General features: G+C 45.2%; 1 protein-coding gene and 1 long non-coding RNA gene across 2 annotated transcripts in view; one reads left to right on the plus strand and one right to left on the minus strand.

Annotated features, from left to right (window-relative positions):
• LOC125982443 (uncharacterized) overlaps window positions 1-17,652 on the plus strand; it is a 42,083-nt gene that overhangs the window by 15,575 nt on the left and 8,856 nt on the right. Inside the window, exons 6-10 of the long non-coding RNA XR_011088155.1 lie at window positions 2,027-2,104; window positions 5,013-5,095; window positions 7,281-7,415; window positions 15,084-15,219; window positions 17,431-17,483. This is a non-coding gene — a long non-coding RNA (uncharacterized lncRNA). The remainder of the gene's footprint in view (window positions 1-2,026; window positions 2,105-5,012; window positions 5,096-7,280; window positions 7,416-15,083; window positions 15,220-17,430; window positions 17,484-17,652) is intronic.
• On the minus strand, window positions 1,080-16,615 carry LOC125982349 (melatonin receptor type 1B-B). Its single transcript, XM_049742863.2, has 4 exons — window positions 15,701-16,615; window positions 4,205-4,323; window positions 3,783-4,127; window positions 1,080-3,380 (listed from the first exon to the last, which is right to left on the minus strand). Exons 1-4 carry the CDS (start codon window positions 16,086-16,088, stop codon window positions 2,955-2,957), a joined length of 1,278 nt encoding a protein of 425 aa, XP_049598820.1. The 5' UTR covers window positions 16,089-16,615; the 3' UTR covers window positions 1,080-2,954.

Here is a 17,652-nt window from a genome sequence, read left to right on the forward strand (position 1 = left end):
CCAGACATGTGCAGCAGGTGGCGCTCTAAGTGCCCCAACCAGTTTATCCAATCAAAAACTAGAAACTACTTTCGAGGAAAATTACATGGCGAAATTGAAGTTCGATGTTTAATAGCGGCATTGTTGTGTATGACCACAATCAGATAAAAATAAAATCTAAACAAAATTTTAATGTGATTAAATTACAAAGAAAGTAACAAACAACAAAAAATATATAATAGAACAGATTAGATAGAAAAATGAAACAAAGTAAAATAAAACCTAAAATAAAAATAAAGAAATAAAATAAATACAATTAAAAAATTAAATAAAAGCAAAAAAAAACCCCAATGAAAATGGATTGTCATTTACTTATCTGGATTCATTTCCCACTAACCCATTTCCGTTTCTATATGATCTAAATGCATCGACTTGAACTAAATATTCCTGTTCCATAGCTAGAGGGCAATCAATAATAACTCATTTACTGTGACCACTTCATAAATTCCACTGTGTGGCTTTAATAATTCATCTCTAATTATAAAGTAGGCGTGTTGTGCCGCTCGTCATAAGCAACATTTGACTCGCGGCGTGCAGATTGAAGGCATCCGCCGCACGCTATTTGTCTATAGCCGCAAACAAGGCGTCAATGAGCATTGTTACATCACTTTGGCCGTGGGCGAGCTGCATTAACAGCAACAGAGAGAGAGAGAGTTCATGTCGGTTCATCCTCCTCCAGTGTAAATCGTCCACAACATGTCAACGAGGACACGTGCAGCCCGAGTGGATGCGTCAAAATGTGACAGCGTTGCGTTGAGTGTCAGCCATTGCCTCTCCGTTGGAGAAGAAAACAAAAGACCTCAGGTGTTTGCAAAGTTTGCTCCATGAAATGCTAATCCCCTTAGCTTAAAGTCTCTACTTTGGCTTCCAAAAATAAAATATACCTCAGAGGTATTGCACATGCTCGTAGGAACGCCCTTTTTTTTTAAAGTTGATCGTATTTAGCACGCTAGCATGTTTGCATTTACTGTTAATATTTTGAGATCTAAAATTAGCGCTTTATCAATTATCAATGAAAAATTTAAAATGGTACCCAGTCATAGGTTGGTGATCAGCTTTATTTATTTATTTTTTGTCCTCAGGTTGCTATTTTGTTTTTCATGATTCAGTTTCATCACGTTAACTCCATTTCCCAGCATTTCTCCGTCCCCCACTGAACCTTTCGAAGACATCCGACTCTTTTAAACACCCCTGCTTTTAACGTGACCCTGTCCCTTTCACGCATGAACGTCAGATGTTGCGACTCGTGATGACTTGCGCCAGGCGCTGCGATCAAAGTGCAGTGCGCTCAAGCGGTGGTGACACTCGGTCAGCGGCCGGGACGCCTCTCAGGCAGCACAGGTCAAGCAGAAGCCAATATCAAACTTTTAATGGCGTGACATGAACTCCCGTCAGCGTGTGAGAGCATTTTAAAAACAGTTCCATAAAAACATCCATTGACATCAATTAAAAGTCCACAGTGACACTAATTTACAAAATATTCTCGTTACATTTTTTGAAAAAAACAAAAAAGGGCGCCCTGAGATGGCGAGAAGAAGCGGCAATGAATGTCATTGAATAACAACAAGAACAAGAGACGCTATAAATTACACGGAATATTTCCTTCATATGAAAATAAACTACCCACAAAAAATATAGATATGAGTGAACTGCGTGTGATGTAGAAGAAAGCGAACCCCCCCCAACATAATTTTACCAATTTCATTATGGGATTGCGTAGCGTTGATGTCCAATTAAAAGCCGATTCAGTGCTATGTATAATATCTGATTTTAATCTAGTTATTAATGTACGTAAAATATAAATTAATGTACTACAGTCAAAACTACAGTACTGATTTTTTGTAAAACAGAAAATTGTCATGTAATTTAATTTAGTTGGTTACTACTAAAAAATTAACTAGATTACATGAAGCTATTATTTCTGATTACAATACAGTCCAATTAAAATGCAATCAAATAATCTGCAATTCTCATCTTCAATTGACAGATTGTCCAACGGGAGGCGTCCTTAAGATGCTACATCACACGCAGCACGCGAGCAGCCAGCCATGTTTGCTAACACGTGGTGAGTGGAGAACAACTTTACTAAGTTTGTCTACATTTTGGCTTCGTATACGGCAGTATACAACAGAACAGGCCGTGTCATTTTCCCACTTTTGCCGGAATTGGATTTTGAGGCTCATATCAGGTGGTCCCAACTCAACGTTGACTATTGTTGTTGTGTTTCCTGCTTAAATTCCGGTAAGACACCCTGATTATCATCTCTGGTTTGATTTTTAAATGATATACAGTTGCAGGTAGTTAGCATTTTATGTTAGCATACCAACTCTAGATAATCTTTCAATTTACAGTCCCATTAGGCAGGTTAATCCAGAGGCACGGGATATTTCCTAAATGAAAATTAGGATTCCAGTGCAGGTTGACAGCATGCTAACTATTAGCATGTTCGTTTTTTCATCAATTTCCATTTGAAAAATGACCCGACCAAAGGGCATGATAGAAAATATCGATTCACATGAACACTTTTGGACTTGGTGCTGTTTTTTCAAAGAAAACCACAATGACTGTTCGCATGCCGGCTGTTAGCCTCTTGTTAATTCTCACTTTTTTTTTTGTCTTGTGCTATCCTGCTATATGCTAGCAGAACAGCTGTTAACATTTTAAAATTTTCCATTAAAAAAATACTGTGAACAGGGCAAGCCGCTGTCACAAATGTTGGGCAAGGAAATAGCAAGAACTAAAAGTTCCTGGAATATTTCTTTTGGTAGCAATTTCTGCTAAATACCCTGATTATCAGTTCTGTTTTTACTAAGTTGGCATTCAAGTGATGCAAGTCGGACATATTTGAGGCTTTGGAAGTTTAGGCCGTTCATGACCGACGGGATTGTTCTGTTCGTGTTATGACGGCGACGCGTTCAGTCTTTGTTGTTGACTCGATCCCTTATCGACTCGTTGTTGTTGAGCGGCGGCGGCGGAGACTGCTTGCTGCGCAGGCTGCGGCCGTCAGTGGCGGCCCGTGACGTCTCGGTGACGAAGAGGCGGGTCACCCACACTGAGGTGACGATGCGCTTGTACTCGTTGCGAAAGTTCCGGTTGAGCAGTCCGTAGATGACGGCGTTGAGACAGCTGTTGAAGTAGGCCATGAAGTAGCTGACCACAAAGAGCCATTCGGGGATCAGCGGCACCACGCGCGACGGGTCCAGCGCCACCGCCAGCCCGATCAGGTTGAGCGGCGCCCAGCAGATGGCGAACAGCACAAACACCACGAACATGGTGATGAAGTTGCGCAGGTCGCTCGGGCGCAGGCGAGGGCTCTCCTCCGTCTTCACTTTGCGACGCACCTAAAAGCACCAACCGGGAAAACTTTCAACATTTTTTTTTTTCTTTTATTTGTGAGATTTAACATTACAATTTTTTGCATCCTACATGCCAGTCATTATTCAAGTGTTAGTATAAATCAATCAAATCAAAACCAATCATATTTCCACCTAACAGTACAACTGTAGAATTTTTTTTATTTATTTTTTTACCCCCTTGCACACGTGCGCTGACATTTGCGCACGTGCTCAACGACGCTCGTAAATGAAGGCTTTTACATTTTGGCTGGTTACGGATCATCATGGTCAAGTTAAAATGTTAATATGTCAGGCAGGATTGTTGTGGCATTTAAGGAATTATGCTGACTGCTGCGGCAGAAGGCTCACATATTAAAAGGTCGTCATGTCCACATGGCGACAACAGACCTGAATCACGAGTATCCAGATGCGCAGGTAGCAGAAGGTGACCACGGCAATGGGCACCAGGAAGTGCACCACCACCACGGCCACCGTGTAGGAGCTGCTGACGTTCTGGGCGAAGGTGCAGGAGTAGACACGCGGGTCATAGCGCAGCGAGCCCACGAAGAAGTTGGGCACGATGGCCGCCACGGTCAACACCCATATTAAGGCCACGAAGAGCAGCGTGTTGCGGTAGCTGTACAGGCGGCCGTAGGAGAAGGAGTGGCAGATGTAGCAGTAGCGATTGACGGCGATGCCCGTGATGTTGAAGATGGAGCCGATCACACTCAGGCCCATCAGGAAGCCGCTCACCTGCACGCAAAACCACATCGACCAGTCAAGACCACGCTGAAGCGGACCGGTCAGATTTTGCTCGCTTGGGGCCTCACCATGCATTGCGTGTTGCCTAGCGCCCATCCGTCATGGAAGAGAGCGTAGAGGACCAGAGGGTACGGGTAGAACGCCACCACCAGGTCAGCGAAGGCCAAACTCACCACAAAAACGTTACCTGACAGAAAAGAGGTGTTTTTTTTTATTTTTTAGTCTTTTGAAATGACTAACCCCGCTCCCCTCCCTCCTCCCCTGCTGTTGATTTTGGCACATTCATCCGCAGCGGTGATATTTTTGAACCGAGGCACTGCTTACTTTGCATTATCGCACGCTCAGCCAGTCTCATTCTACGGAAGAGCGCCGCCGCTCTCCACGTGCGGCGGGCACATGTCCAGTGTGAGCCAGCGCGTAGGCGGATGGGGCTAAAAAAAAAAAAAAAAAAAATTCCCTGCGACGCAGGCAACACTTTTATCAGGAAATGGCAGATTTGCTGCGGGAGCGTGGGCACAGTGGGGTGTCGCCGTCCTGGGCTTTTTTTCAAATCACCTTTTAACCTTAGTCAGTATGGGCTCCGTGTAGGCCGGGAAGCGGACCAATCGTATTGCCAGGATTAAGTTGTATATATTTCATTCAAGAAAAGGGTAGTAACAATCTAAGGGGAATAAAACCTAATTTAGCATGAGAATAAAAGTATATATTTCTCAGCAAGCAAAAACAACACCCTGTCTAATATAAAAGTATTGCTTTGGCGTCATCTTGCTATTCTTAATAGGATGGCTGAATTTTTGAACTCTTGCTTAAACTGTTGTTATTGAGTAGACTGCTCCACGCAGCTGACATTATGAATTGTTCATTATATTTTCACAGGTCCGCATGACAGCGCTTGCCCGCCTTTCTGGTTGCGTGCATGGAAAATGCTTTCACGGCACGTTCTCCAAAGTTCTACAGAGGTAGGTGTAAAGCCAGAAAAGATACAACCATAAAATAAGTCGACGTGCTGCTGCAACCTGTAACCACTCGGGAAATTTGCTGAGTAAGGCAAAAAAAAACAACACGCCGGTCAATACAGGAGAGGGGAAATGCATGGATGAGCATTTCTAATGTTGGAGCACTACATTTAAACGTTATTTCGGGACAAACCTGTCAAAGTGAGGACTTCCAACTTTCTCAGGGGCTAATGTGAGATGGATGATATTTTTAGCGGGGTTTGCAGCCGACCGGTCCCCGGAGGCACCCAGACGATCGATAAGCAGCGATAGCTCGCATATATCAGCTCTGAAATCATCCGCACGGCTGAAGGGAGATAAGGAAAGAACGGGAGGTGCCTCGGGAGGGTACCGTGGGGCACACCGAGCTGCCCGACGTGATAATAGATGTTTTAAACCTTGTTTGAAACCTTGAAATTCAATTCCCGCCCTACCTGAAACCTTAATTTGAGCCCTAACCTTGATTTGGAACCTGAATCCCAAAGTCTAATCGAAAACCTGCAAAGTATTAACTGGCCTCTCAACTCTTGGCAACTCCTTTGTCTAATTTTCTTGCAGCCTTCCGCCAACTTTGAATCCACATTGAAAAGGAACTTTTTTTTTGTGTGCGCAGCTCGACCGTAGCGCGGTCTTCTTTTCAAATCGGAACAGTAGCTGTCGGGTTCCTCGTTTTGAGCAGAGCCAGCGAGAGTGCGTAACGGCGAGTAAGAAAGACTACAAGGACGACAATGAAAAGGGACGTTTTATTCTGTATGGAAAAAAAAAAGGCAGTCTTTTTTTAATTATCGTGTTGGGCTAAAAGGCACAATTCCGCCGGCTTCCTGTTCATTAACTTTGCTTTGCGAGCAGAGAGAAAAATGTCACCTCGAGGCCAGATGAGATTAGCGGCAAACGTCACTTGAAGTCAACCTGGCGGTTAAAGTTCACCCGAGTAATTGTGCTTTTATCTTCCTCTCACTCCAGAAGTCATTTTGGCGCTTCTTGAGGAAATAATGATGATGCAATTATCTGCTGGCCAAACGACCGGTCAAATGACGTTTTATTTTTGTTCGATCGTTATTGCAATTGCCGTATTTTTTTACTCCACTAACTCTAATGATTCATGCTAAGTCGTATAGTGAGGAGCTGGAGACTGCACTATGCACAAAAAAGCGAAATCACATTTTCCACCTGAGGCAAATCCAGCGCCTCAGTGTTAAAGTTTAAACTCTTAATCTGGCGTGCGTGGCAAGGACCAATATCGCCTACGGTGTGGAAAACTTCTACTCGCGCACAGAAATATAATCACAAAAGCTGCATTTGCTTTGCACCCAAAGAAGGCCAAACTATTCAGAAGGCCGTCGGACAACGTCGACACCCACCCAACTCGCCCGCCGCTTAATTGCTGGCAACAAGTTGAGGTTTTAATTAGAGGAAGTGTTGATCCAGGAAGTGCTGACTTGAAAAAAAGATGAATCTCTAGGCGGTGGTGGAAAGTGGATTAGACGAGAGCATCCGAGTAAAGCTTGACATTTGCAATACTGGGGGGGAAAAAAAACTAATGAGATTTTGTCGTGCTCGTCCGCTCGTCTTGCTCATCACTTTTCCGATGACGAGTCCAACGCCTCGCAATACGATCGGTTCCACGCTGGCTCGCCAAGCCAGGCATGAAACCCGAATTCAACTCCCCATCCTCGGCTTACAATACTACTTTGAAAGTTCCCTGTGTTGTATTAAACCGCCGCTAGTAAGTTCCGGCACTGACAAATGTGTTTTCATGTGCATACAGATTTTTTTTTTTTAAAGCCATGTGTGGACATAAAGCTTTTCCCCCGTGCCTGTGTTTGCCGAAGCCCACCTGGGTGAAAGCCGTGACAAAATACAGTTGATTAGATCTTTTGAGCAAACGTTCGTTTTCCTCATTTACATATTCAACTCTAAAGTCAACACAGTTGCAAGGTCGCGTCGCATTAACTATTCTCTGGCGCCGCTGTTTGTAAGCATCAGCATAATTCAGCGTGCGTGCTCAATGCCGTACGTATGCTAACAATGCACCCAAGGAAGTCAAAACTATTTGAATGTGTTGAGTCACAACGAAGCGGCCCCAGAACACAATTGTGCTTGCTTCTTCACCGATTTCATTTAACTGAACTGATGTCATTCTACCCAGCACAGATTCGAGACAAGCGGTTTTGGATGGAACCGATGATGAACCGTCACCTCCGTATTCTTCAGCGAGCTCGACAATAATGAGTCATTTCATCTCCTCCTGAGAAATTTCAATTCCTCCCTGTCACACCTCAAGGTACATACACACCCTGTGAAACGTCAGCTCTCGATCTGAAATGAACTCTCCCCGCTTTCGGATCGGTCGTTACGAAGAACATCTCTCTCGCAAACGGCGTCGAACTGCCAAATGATTCCTTGCGACGCGCCAAAGACAATGAGAAATTGGCTGGATAAGAAAGTGGCGGGTAAGAGAGCAGCATCTTGCGTAACACGGCTGGAGCCAGACCAAGCCACCGACGTGCCAGCCATCGACATTAGCGCCGTTCCCTGCCAAGGATGTGGCGGAATTGGAGCGGCAACTTTAATGCAAAATAAATCCGTCCAGGTGTTACATAAATCTTACTTACTATAAATGCTAAATATTTCCGACAGGGGATGCAAAGATACACTCTTAGTTTTTGTCAAAACAGTCAATTTGCTTTAATAGGCGCCGGGTTCCGTTCCACATAAGACTACACAGTTAATATGATGCCATTCATTAGCATAAATCATTCCTAAAAACTCTGCAACGAAGGCCGCAGAGGTTTGCAAAATCAGCCTTTCATTCAGGGACATCGTTAAAAAACAAAAAACAACTCTTGGAAAGTTTCAAGGACGGACGGCTCTGCGAAGCACAGCCCTCTTTCTTTCCCGCTACGTCGGGTTGCGGGGCGGGTGGGCGGTGCTGAGATGTAATCAAAGAGTCCAAGATTAAAGCGGATCTTGGGGGCTCAGCAGGTCAGCCGATGATACAATAACGGCGTCATGTTTAAGAGCGGCGTACCCAGCGCCGCTCATCAAAAAGGCTTCTTAAGTAAGCTCCTTAGCGGCGTTACGCACACAAGCGGCGCAATGCCTGACTCTTTTCTGAGCATCAAAACACAAGTTTGACCAAAAGTTTGACGGTCATTTTGAAGCATCCTTCATATAAAAAAAAAAAAAAAAAGAAAGGTGTCGCTAGCTAAATGTTGTGCCTGATATTTCCTGACTTGACTTAGTCATCATCGCTAAATCTCCAAAACTGCTTTTTTTAAAATGCCTCCATTATGCATCTCATTAAGAAACAAAAAATATTACACAAAATGAATCTCATGTCGCCAAAGTTGATGAAATGCTCAACTCACCTTGATTAGATTCATTTTTTATGCCGACGTAAAGTTTGTAAGTGCTTTCATTTTAATAGACTACTTATGGCCAGGCTGACACCGTCTTCTCGTCACCGACTGAAGCACCAGTTTTGTTTTTTGTATTTTAAATCCGGCGTGATTTATTGACCCGACATGCACGGGTGGCAATGCAGGCATCTCGTTGCCTCCCGACGGATGAGAACTACACGTGAGCGGCTGTCGGGTTAGGTTGAGGATATTTGGATGCGCCGCGGGGGTCATGGGCAAACAAATGTGTGCGCTCGCTCGCTCGCCCGTTTATTTGCTTGGCTTGAATGCAACTCGAGCAGAATAATCTTACTGCCCTGCAGTCCGAAATGTTCCTAATATTTTGTGGCCCAAATGGGAGCGCAAATTCAATAATCGTCGTTGTAGATCTAATAAACAATCGTACTGGGAAACAAATCGAGGACTGCGGTCGGGTCATAAGTTTTCTTGAGTTCTGTCCAACATGTGGACTCCTGTCACCTATCAATTTCAATCTGAATAATTGATTAGAATTTTACAATATTTTTTGGTTTTTTTTGTTTTCAAATGGTCGCCGACTGCTAGTTTCTCTCGCTGATGTCATCAATTTGCCATGTTTTCGCCTCAAGTTGTGATTTAGCGCAAGTGTAAATATTTTAAACACGGCATTTTTTAGCGAGCGACAGACGTGGCTGCCGGGAGGCCGTTAAGATGGCTTTTAGTTCCCTCTGGAGGCTTCACTTGGTCTCTGCCAGTCTGCTAAAGCAAGTGAAGCAAATTATTGGGGAGGGGGGGGGGCGTACGAGTATTTAGTGCCAACTGCATGGCCCCCTCGAGCCAGATGGCATTTTTCCGAATGTGTTGCGCCGCCTCGCTCCAACCGCCAATTGTGTGCTTTCCACAGTTAAATAAAAGATCGTCTTTGGCTCAGAGGGCAAAGACGATGTCGGGCGAGTCAGGGCAGCGCTCATGCCGCATGCACTTTGCCTCGGGCGCGTAGGCGGGACGCTGCTTTGGCCCCCCCCTTCTGCCTACCTGCACAGCACTTAAGATTCCCAAGAACAATCTGCCAAATTTGAGCTGAGGCGTTTTTGGATTTTCTTTAGCCCTATTAAGAGAATTTAATACCAAATAGCCTTTATTATCATTGTTTCGTGATGAAGCAACCAAATTGAGGACATTACCAGGCGTAGGTCCTTGAAACTTTTTTCGTGCTTTCTATCATGCTGAGCATTTTGGATGCACAAGAAGAACGTCAGAGACTGTCGAACTGTTCGAAACGCTGCCAAATCCAACTGGCGGCGAGTTTGAAGAGCAGAGATGCTCTCGGCGCGGTTGTTTGCTGAAGCTTTCAGATGCCAGCTGCTGCCACCGTCTCTGCTATGGTCTCAACACGGCATCCTCCGGTATGGAGAACGTACGTTCATGTCTTTGTAGTACTTTTTATTTCATTTATTTTTTTATTCATGGGCCTCCATCTGCACTAGACTGGCTTTAATGTGGACGCCAGCAGACCAGACACCCTTTGAACTTTGAGAACTAAGCAGATGATAGAGTCGGAAGGCTGTCGTGGCTCGTGGTGTGAGCGTCGGAGATGATAATCTGGATTAAAGGGGCATGCTGATGAGCGGGCCTTCGGGCTTGTTGTGATGACTTGTTCGCTAGAAGAAATGTCCCTTTCTTGCTGTACTTCTGAATTTTTTTTTTTTTTTTTGAAAACCCTTTATTATTTCTTTTCTTTATCTTCAAGGGAAGACATCTGGGGATTGTAAATACTTGCTTGGCTTTCTGCGCCTCGCCACAGTGTGCTTGCAGTCTTTTACATTCCGCACGCAGCTAAGGAAGCATCGGAAGGCAAACATTACATTCGCCTTGTTTACCGATTCAGACGGAACGCGGAAGAGGTGGCGCACCATCCTCGCCCTCCCCTGGTTTCTTTTCTTTTTTTTTTTGGCTCTCCCTCCCTCCCTCCTTCGCCTTCCCACCTCCTCACCCACGTCTGCCTGGAGGTTGGCAGGAGCCGTTACGTAACTCACTTCAAATTACAGCCGCGCATCTATTATGGATACGTGTTCGCATGCAACAAACGACTTTGACGGATTTCATTGAGGAGGATGACGAGGACCCATACAGGGTCAGTCGTCCACGCTGGTGGAGATTCGGGGGCCGTGGGGCACCACTCTGCAGCGGGATGGACTGAATCATCCACCCTCCGAGTCGGCGGCAGAGTGCACACGAGTGCCGCGTGATTGTGATGTTACATGACAGCGTCGGTAGGGAAGGCACTTACGTCATGCTGCGGACCTCAGCCGGTGTTTCCCAACCTTTATTGACCCGAGGCGCACATATTACGGATCTTAAGAGCGCTAAATGCTGACCGTGACCTCAAGTCAACTCATTTTACGACATGCAGCAAATGACCCAACAATTCTTCCTTTATTGCCATTCTTCTGTTAGCTTCATGCTAACACACAATTAAAAATGTCATAGACCGGCTTAGCATTGATAGCCACGGTGTTAAAACCTTTGAAGCAGCAGATATGTGGTGCATCAAAATATGCAGGTAGACAATTTAACAATACTTCGAGGCACATATTCTTTATCCTCTGTGATGAACTCGAGTAATATTGGCGCCTCTAAAGCCTGGCGCGCTCTCTGAAGCATGCATAATAAATAAACGGCAGCCCACGACGGGACGTATAATGGCGGTGTCGCGTGCAATTTTCACATGCGTCTCCAAATCATTCAATATCAACTGCAATGAATTCATTCTCATCAGGCCCTGCGGCGACTCCGCCACTCTCCCCACCCTTCTTAAAAGCCCCCATTTCCATTGCGCCCCGCTCTTCCTCATCTCATTCAAGAAGAGCTTCCAATCGGGTCCCTGCCTTCAGCTGTCATGAGAAACCTTTTTCACACTCGGCCAAATCTCCCCCGGATTAAACGGATCCCATTGATCTGACAACCTGCTCGCTCGGCTGATTTGCGTTTTTTAAAATCCCGACGGATTCAAATCAACTTCCCCCCGGTCTCCCCGAGGCGGTGAAAACGGCCCCCAGTGGGGAGAACGCATTAGCCGAGGAGGAGCCCGGTTCTTCTTCAACGGTGCCCGCCGAGTTGTAAAAAAAAAAACTGGAATGCAATGAAGGGCATAAGTAGGTTTTTAAAAACTGATGAGGAGAATATTAAAAAGCACTAAAAGCAAAGAGCGGCGAAGCAAGGCTGGGAAATGGGGTCGTGGGATTCCTCTTTTATAGCCAGCGCACTTAGCGGTCCCACCTCCCACTGACATTTCAGCTCCCCTAGTGCATTTGGCCTTCACGTTAAAACAGTCGAAGATGCCGGTCGAACTTTTCAATCACAAACTTTCATTTGCGACACAGTTGAGATCAAGCCCAATGATTGGCACTGTACGATTCATTTATTATGTCTTCAATTTTGTGGAGCTTTTAAAGATTTTAAAGCAATCAAGGTATTTTTTTGCCCTCCTCCTGTGTTTAGACAAAAATGTGATTTTTCTTGAACCTTTTGCTTTTCAAATCTCCAATGCCTTATTCCCTTTTGTATCGTGACTGCAAACAGCTCGAAGCAAACGCACTTTACTTTTCTTGACCTCGTTAGATTGGCAATATGGCCGCTGAGGAATTCTGTTACGGTTGCTGCCGTGGAAACGGCACAGCTTCTCCGTCTTGTGAAAAGTCTTTCATTTGACTTCATTAAAGCCGCCGATGTGGTGTCATAAAAACGCGTAGAAATGTATTCTGTGCAGTGCAATGCTAAAACAACCAACCCCCTTTGAGATAAAACACACCTTCAAGAGAAAGGTGGCTCGCTTTCATGTTGAAATAAATTGATTTGAGCTTTTTTTTTTTTTTGGTTAGATGCGCATGACTTTTTTTTTTTTCATTTCCTTTTTGATTATTTGAAACGCTACCTGCCTCTCGTCTGTTGTTTGTGCCCCAAGGCCTGATAGCGACGGCGTGTCTCAGCGCTCTCGCTTACAAGCCGTCGAGCGCCGCATGACAAACGATGTACATAATTGGTATGGACGTGAGGAAGCGTGAGAGGATTCCTCGCAAGCGTGTCTTTGAACAACATGCCCAAACATCCCCCCCCCCCTCCCCCCACAGCGGATTAAGCGGCCCCGGTGTCAAATTAACCGAAATTGCGTTGCCTTACAGATGTAAGGCAACTTCCCTGCCTCGCTCTGGTTTTTGATGTGAATTTATGGGCTACGTCGACGCGTTGACTCGGGCGAACGCTTCCCTGCTGTGCGTCAAACATCAGCGCCGCACGTAGCCATTCGGAAACACGGCGTCAAGCCGAGCCATGCGGCAGCACAAAAGCTCTGGTTGGGTGGGGGGGGCCTATTTGTGAAGAGACCATGTGGGATTTTGGGTTCTTGTCCTCCTTAAATGATTTTTGGGCATGGTAGGAACCATCTGAATTTCAGACAAAGATTAAAGGATAGCCAATCGATGCCTCCTTCTGGATTACAAAAATTGGAGTAAATTGACAACTAAAGATCATTCTAGTTCTCAATTGGGTCAATTGACGTCCAAACATCTGGATCCATCATGACATTCTTCATAAATGGGTAGCCATTTTGTTTCAGTGAGCTAAATTCTGGTTGACGCATGTTTGGGCAGTGTGACAAAAACACTCTTGATGGAGCAAATTTTGAAAAGCTTGGCCATTTTGATGACAAAACAGTTCCCGAATTACAATGTGTTTATTTTTACACGCGTCGTTCCAAGATCCGTGTGTGTTTTTGTTTTTTTCGTTGAGACGCATGAGAGCTTTGGGGAAAAGTCGCGGTAGTGGGGCAGCAAGGAGTGGGGGTGTTGAAGATTTGAAATAAATAGTCTCTTTGAAGCGACTAACGTGTGATCGCTCTGACGTTAATCCCCTTCAAAGGCGGCGCTCCAGAAAAAAAAACTTCTGACCTACGCAGGGTACATGCACACAATTTGGTGCGCTCAAGCAGCTAGGCCCACAATAGCGGATTATGAAGTTGGACGGAAAAAACCTATCGGCTTTTTGTCATCGCGTCCAATTCAATTCTCCGTAACGCTCATTTTCCCTGTTTGATGTTAATGATGTTGCCATCTTTGCTTTCACTGTTGAAAATCAACAGGGATGTTGTTTTGTTTGCCAGAATTAGTCAGCTAAAATCCTATAAAGTTATCTCGCTATTGTGGAACAAAACAAGTCCGGAAGTTGCTGACAGAGGACTTGTTTTTCTGGATATCATTCAAAATCAATAAGCTTCGCAAAAAAACAGCAATCCCCTGATAACCGTTGAAAATCACTCAATAGTTGTCTTGCTTTAACAATTGAGTTTTGAAGGCTTGTTCAGGAGAAGTTTAAAATCAATGTATCGACAAGATGGTTGGATTTAAACACTAGAATTCTTCTCCGGCACGGACCGACAGTTCAAACTAGCGTTCAGAATCAACCCACCTGTTAACAATAGACCTTCAGCCAAAGTGGGCTGCTGCTGTGTATTACTTAACTTCCCCGCTGCAGCTATTTTTATGCTAACAATATGTAGGTGAGGGCAAAGCCCGCCGTTAGTCATCGTCCAATGAGCTTTGCCCACGTAAACCGCCAGTGGCCTTCAATCGGGTCTTTTCCCACCTGAAGCGCGCCGAGGGCGGAGGGCGTCACCCTCGCCGACGAGTGGGCCCCCACGTAACTGAGCGCGTGTGGCTAAAAGCGCTACGCCGCCTACTGTTAATGCCTCTTCAAAAAAAAAATACACGGTGGGCTGTGGAATAGAGTGTAATGGTTAAGAGTTGGGAACAGCAGTTTACGGGTGACACAAGTTGCCGTGGAAAAATGCGTTAAAATGAAAGATGTACTTAATTTTTTTTTTTTTGTGAGTGGACTAAATATGACTCAATATAAACTAAATATCACTTGGCAGAATTCTGTTGCTAACCAAAACAGCAGCACCTAGTCTCAGTTGAATGACGCAGGTGAAGGAGAACAATTTCTGCTGAACAAGCGGGTTGAAAATGCCTTTGAGGAGGTTTCAAGAAAGTTTAACAAGAATTGATTTGAGTGCTGCGATCCATTCAGCAGGAAGGTGATTCATTCATTCATTCAGAGCAACCCATTGAAGAATACAAAAAAAGCATTCATAAAGAAACTGTACACCGCATGGATTTAAACCAGAAGTGAGTTTTCAAAAGACAAAGTCAGAAAAGAATTAATTTCAGTACAAATAATGGGAATGAAAGATGTTTTAACAAAAAGTCCCCCGTGTGCCAGGTCAGCATTTACACAGTCCCAGAGGACGCATTACATGACGCCCAAGGGAAAACATCCCAAAATGAAGCAAGCGGAAATGTTTGCATGTCGTTGATCTATTTGCAATTGGTATGACGCACACACGAAGGGGCAGCACCCTTTCCATGGAAATGTGCTTTCATTTTGCACCACTGTATTCTTTTTTTATTTTTCAAGCTGCATTGATAACACTGTCAAATCTCAGACTAGACTGTTATTAAACATTATGGCTCCCCCCCCCTTTTTTTTCATCTGGCACTTTTGTGCTCTCTTCACAGAGTACTGAAGTGGCTGCCGGCAGAAAAGGAGACATGGAGCGCTTGGCCAGGCGGGCATCAATCAATGCTGTCAATGCGGAATCATAAGAGATGCTCAAGGCTTCATTAGCCCTCCGACAGTTCTGCTTCATAGCTGGTGAGTGAGAGTGTGTGCATTTATGTCTGTGTACACCTGAGTTCGAGCCAACCATTTGCCCTGATTTCAGGCTGACAGGCTCGACTCACACACAAACCCCCACATGTGATGTTGCGTATTTACAAGCGCGTCTCTCTTACATAATGTCACGTACACAAAACAGACGTCAAGGAGGAGAGCAATGGGGAACACATTTTGCTGCCACAAATTCATGACCAAAGTCACACTAAAAAATGTTCAATCAAAAATAACCCAATTTGCCTCGATCCACTTCTTGACCCACCTTGCTGGGTTGTCTTTGACCCAACAGTTATTAAACATTCCCGTACCTTAAATTGGCTTTGACTTGAGTATACAACAACTGTCCAAAAAAGCCACCACCTTCTGCCTGCCCAAATCCAATTTTTTTTTTTTTTTTTTGGTGGGTTAAAAGTTTGGGGAGCGCCAAAGGAGACAAAGTCAAAACAAAGGCGTCTCTTACCCGAGTTCCTCAGCTTGCGGTTGCGGAAAACGCTGATGATGACCAGCAGGTTGCCCAGCACGTCCACCACGGTGGTGAAGATGAGCACGCTGGCTAGGATGCCGATGACCCAGGCAGGCCGCCCGCCCCCCTGGGGGCCGCTGCCGCCGCCGGTCAGGACTCGCGCCTCCTCCGAGCGGTTGCGGAGGAGCGCCAGCGTGTCGTCGGGCATCACGTCCCGCCGAGCATCGCCGCGCCTCTGCCGAGCCTCCTCCTGGTCGTCCTCCTCCTGCTGCTTCTTCTTCTTCTTCCTGGTTGTTGTTCTTGCTGAGACACTTGACAGGCAGAGGGAAGTGCTCACGTGTGACCTACATAAAGTTACACCAGTCTTTTGTTCACTCCAAGTCATTCATCCACAGTGCGCAAGCTTCTGCTCCTCAGCTGAACTGCTCACGTGTATTGTTTCTCTGAGGTGGGGGTCTCTCTTCCACTGCTCTCTTACATCTAAAAAAAAAAAGAAAGAGAAGCAAACACAGGGGATGTCCGCCCTAAGGCGTTGTGACGCCTCGGCACGGAGGTGGCGATGTGCTCAGCATCCTGGAGGAACGCCCCAGCCCGTCGCAGCCTTCCTCACTCTCCGGCCCCCCCTCCCCACATGCGCACGCACACGCACGCTCCCCCTGGTGAGGCGCATGGAGTCACCCCGCGAGTAACACATCACCTTCTCCCACGCGCCTTTATAGCTTGATGCGCTCTCTCTCTCTCTCGCTCTCTCTCCCGCTCACTCGCTCCTTCTCTTGGCATGCTGAACGATGCGTGGAAAACATCAGTAACGCGTGGCAGCACACTCTCTGTTTACTACCTTTTTACTACTAGACATATTCGAATATATTAAGTTAGTTGTATTTTTAGTTTTTCCCACCTTCCAAAAATGGGCAAAAGCGGTTGGTTGGATTTTTCACAAATGTGGTCATTTGTGATATTCATATATTTTGAACCTCCAAATTATTTTGAAGCAAAAAAAAATCTGGGAAAAATGCAAACCATTTTTTAATTGAAATTTTCTTTAGTTTTTCCAGACATAAAATGTCATAAATTTTTTTTTAAATATTTTGATCTGGAAGTATTTCTAATGTCTTTGTTCTGAGTGTAAAGCACAATGTGAACGTGTTCCCCAAGCATTTGTGGTAAGATTAAAAAAAAAACAAAAAAACATCCAGGCTGTCAAAAGCGTGCCGTCTCACATTCCGGCTTCATTACAGAACGCTCAATCGGAGCAGACAAATCGCATCATTGCGCCCGCCATTGATCCCCGGACCCTTGTGACGTCCGTGCAATTATTCAGCATCGCTTGCATGGATTTTTTTTTTTTTTTTTTTGGGGTGGTGCTTCGTGTCCTCATGTGCGTCTGACACCAAGTGGAACGCTTTCATCTGCCGAGGGCCGGCTGTCGGACGGCCAGTATCGCCGGCCTCAATGTGTCATTGCTCCAAATGTGGATGGCAGGGGGGGGGGGGGGGGGGGGGGGGGGGGGGTGTTGTTAGGACATCCAGAAAATGTGACTGATGCCACAAGAGAGAGCGGATGTAATAATTGGAGACAATTGATTCAGTGAGAACTAGAATGAGCAAAGACCGTTTTTGTGAGTCATTGTCAAATTAGGTAATGGAATTTAAAAATGATATAATTTTTCATGAAAACTTGCCACCTATATTTTCCCTAATCTCAGTTGATTTATTTTTTGCTTTCAGGCAACCTAGGACTGAAGATGGTGACTGTCTTTCGGTCGTGGATGAAAGTGCAGGTAAGATGATCCAATATGAATATCCAATATGCTTGAATAAGTCCTAAATCATTATTTCGTGAAATGCCAAGCTCTGAGGAAAACCATGTGCAAACAAATATCCAGGAGTCATCACCGCCCTATAAATCACCAAATTATAAATCTCGCAGATTTTATTGCAGTCTTAAAA

The sequence above is a fragment of the Syngnathus scovelli genome, chromosome 15 (genome assembly GCF_024217435.2).
Source record: "Syngnathus scovelli strain Florida chromosome 15, RoL_Ssco_1.2, whole genome shotgun sequence".
In the NCBI taxonomy this organism is placed as follows: Eukaryota; Metazoa; Chordata; class Actinopteri; order Syngnathiformes; family Syngnathidae; genus Syngnathus; species Syngnathus scovelli.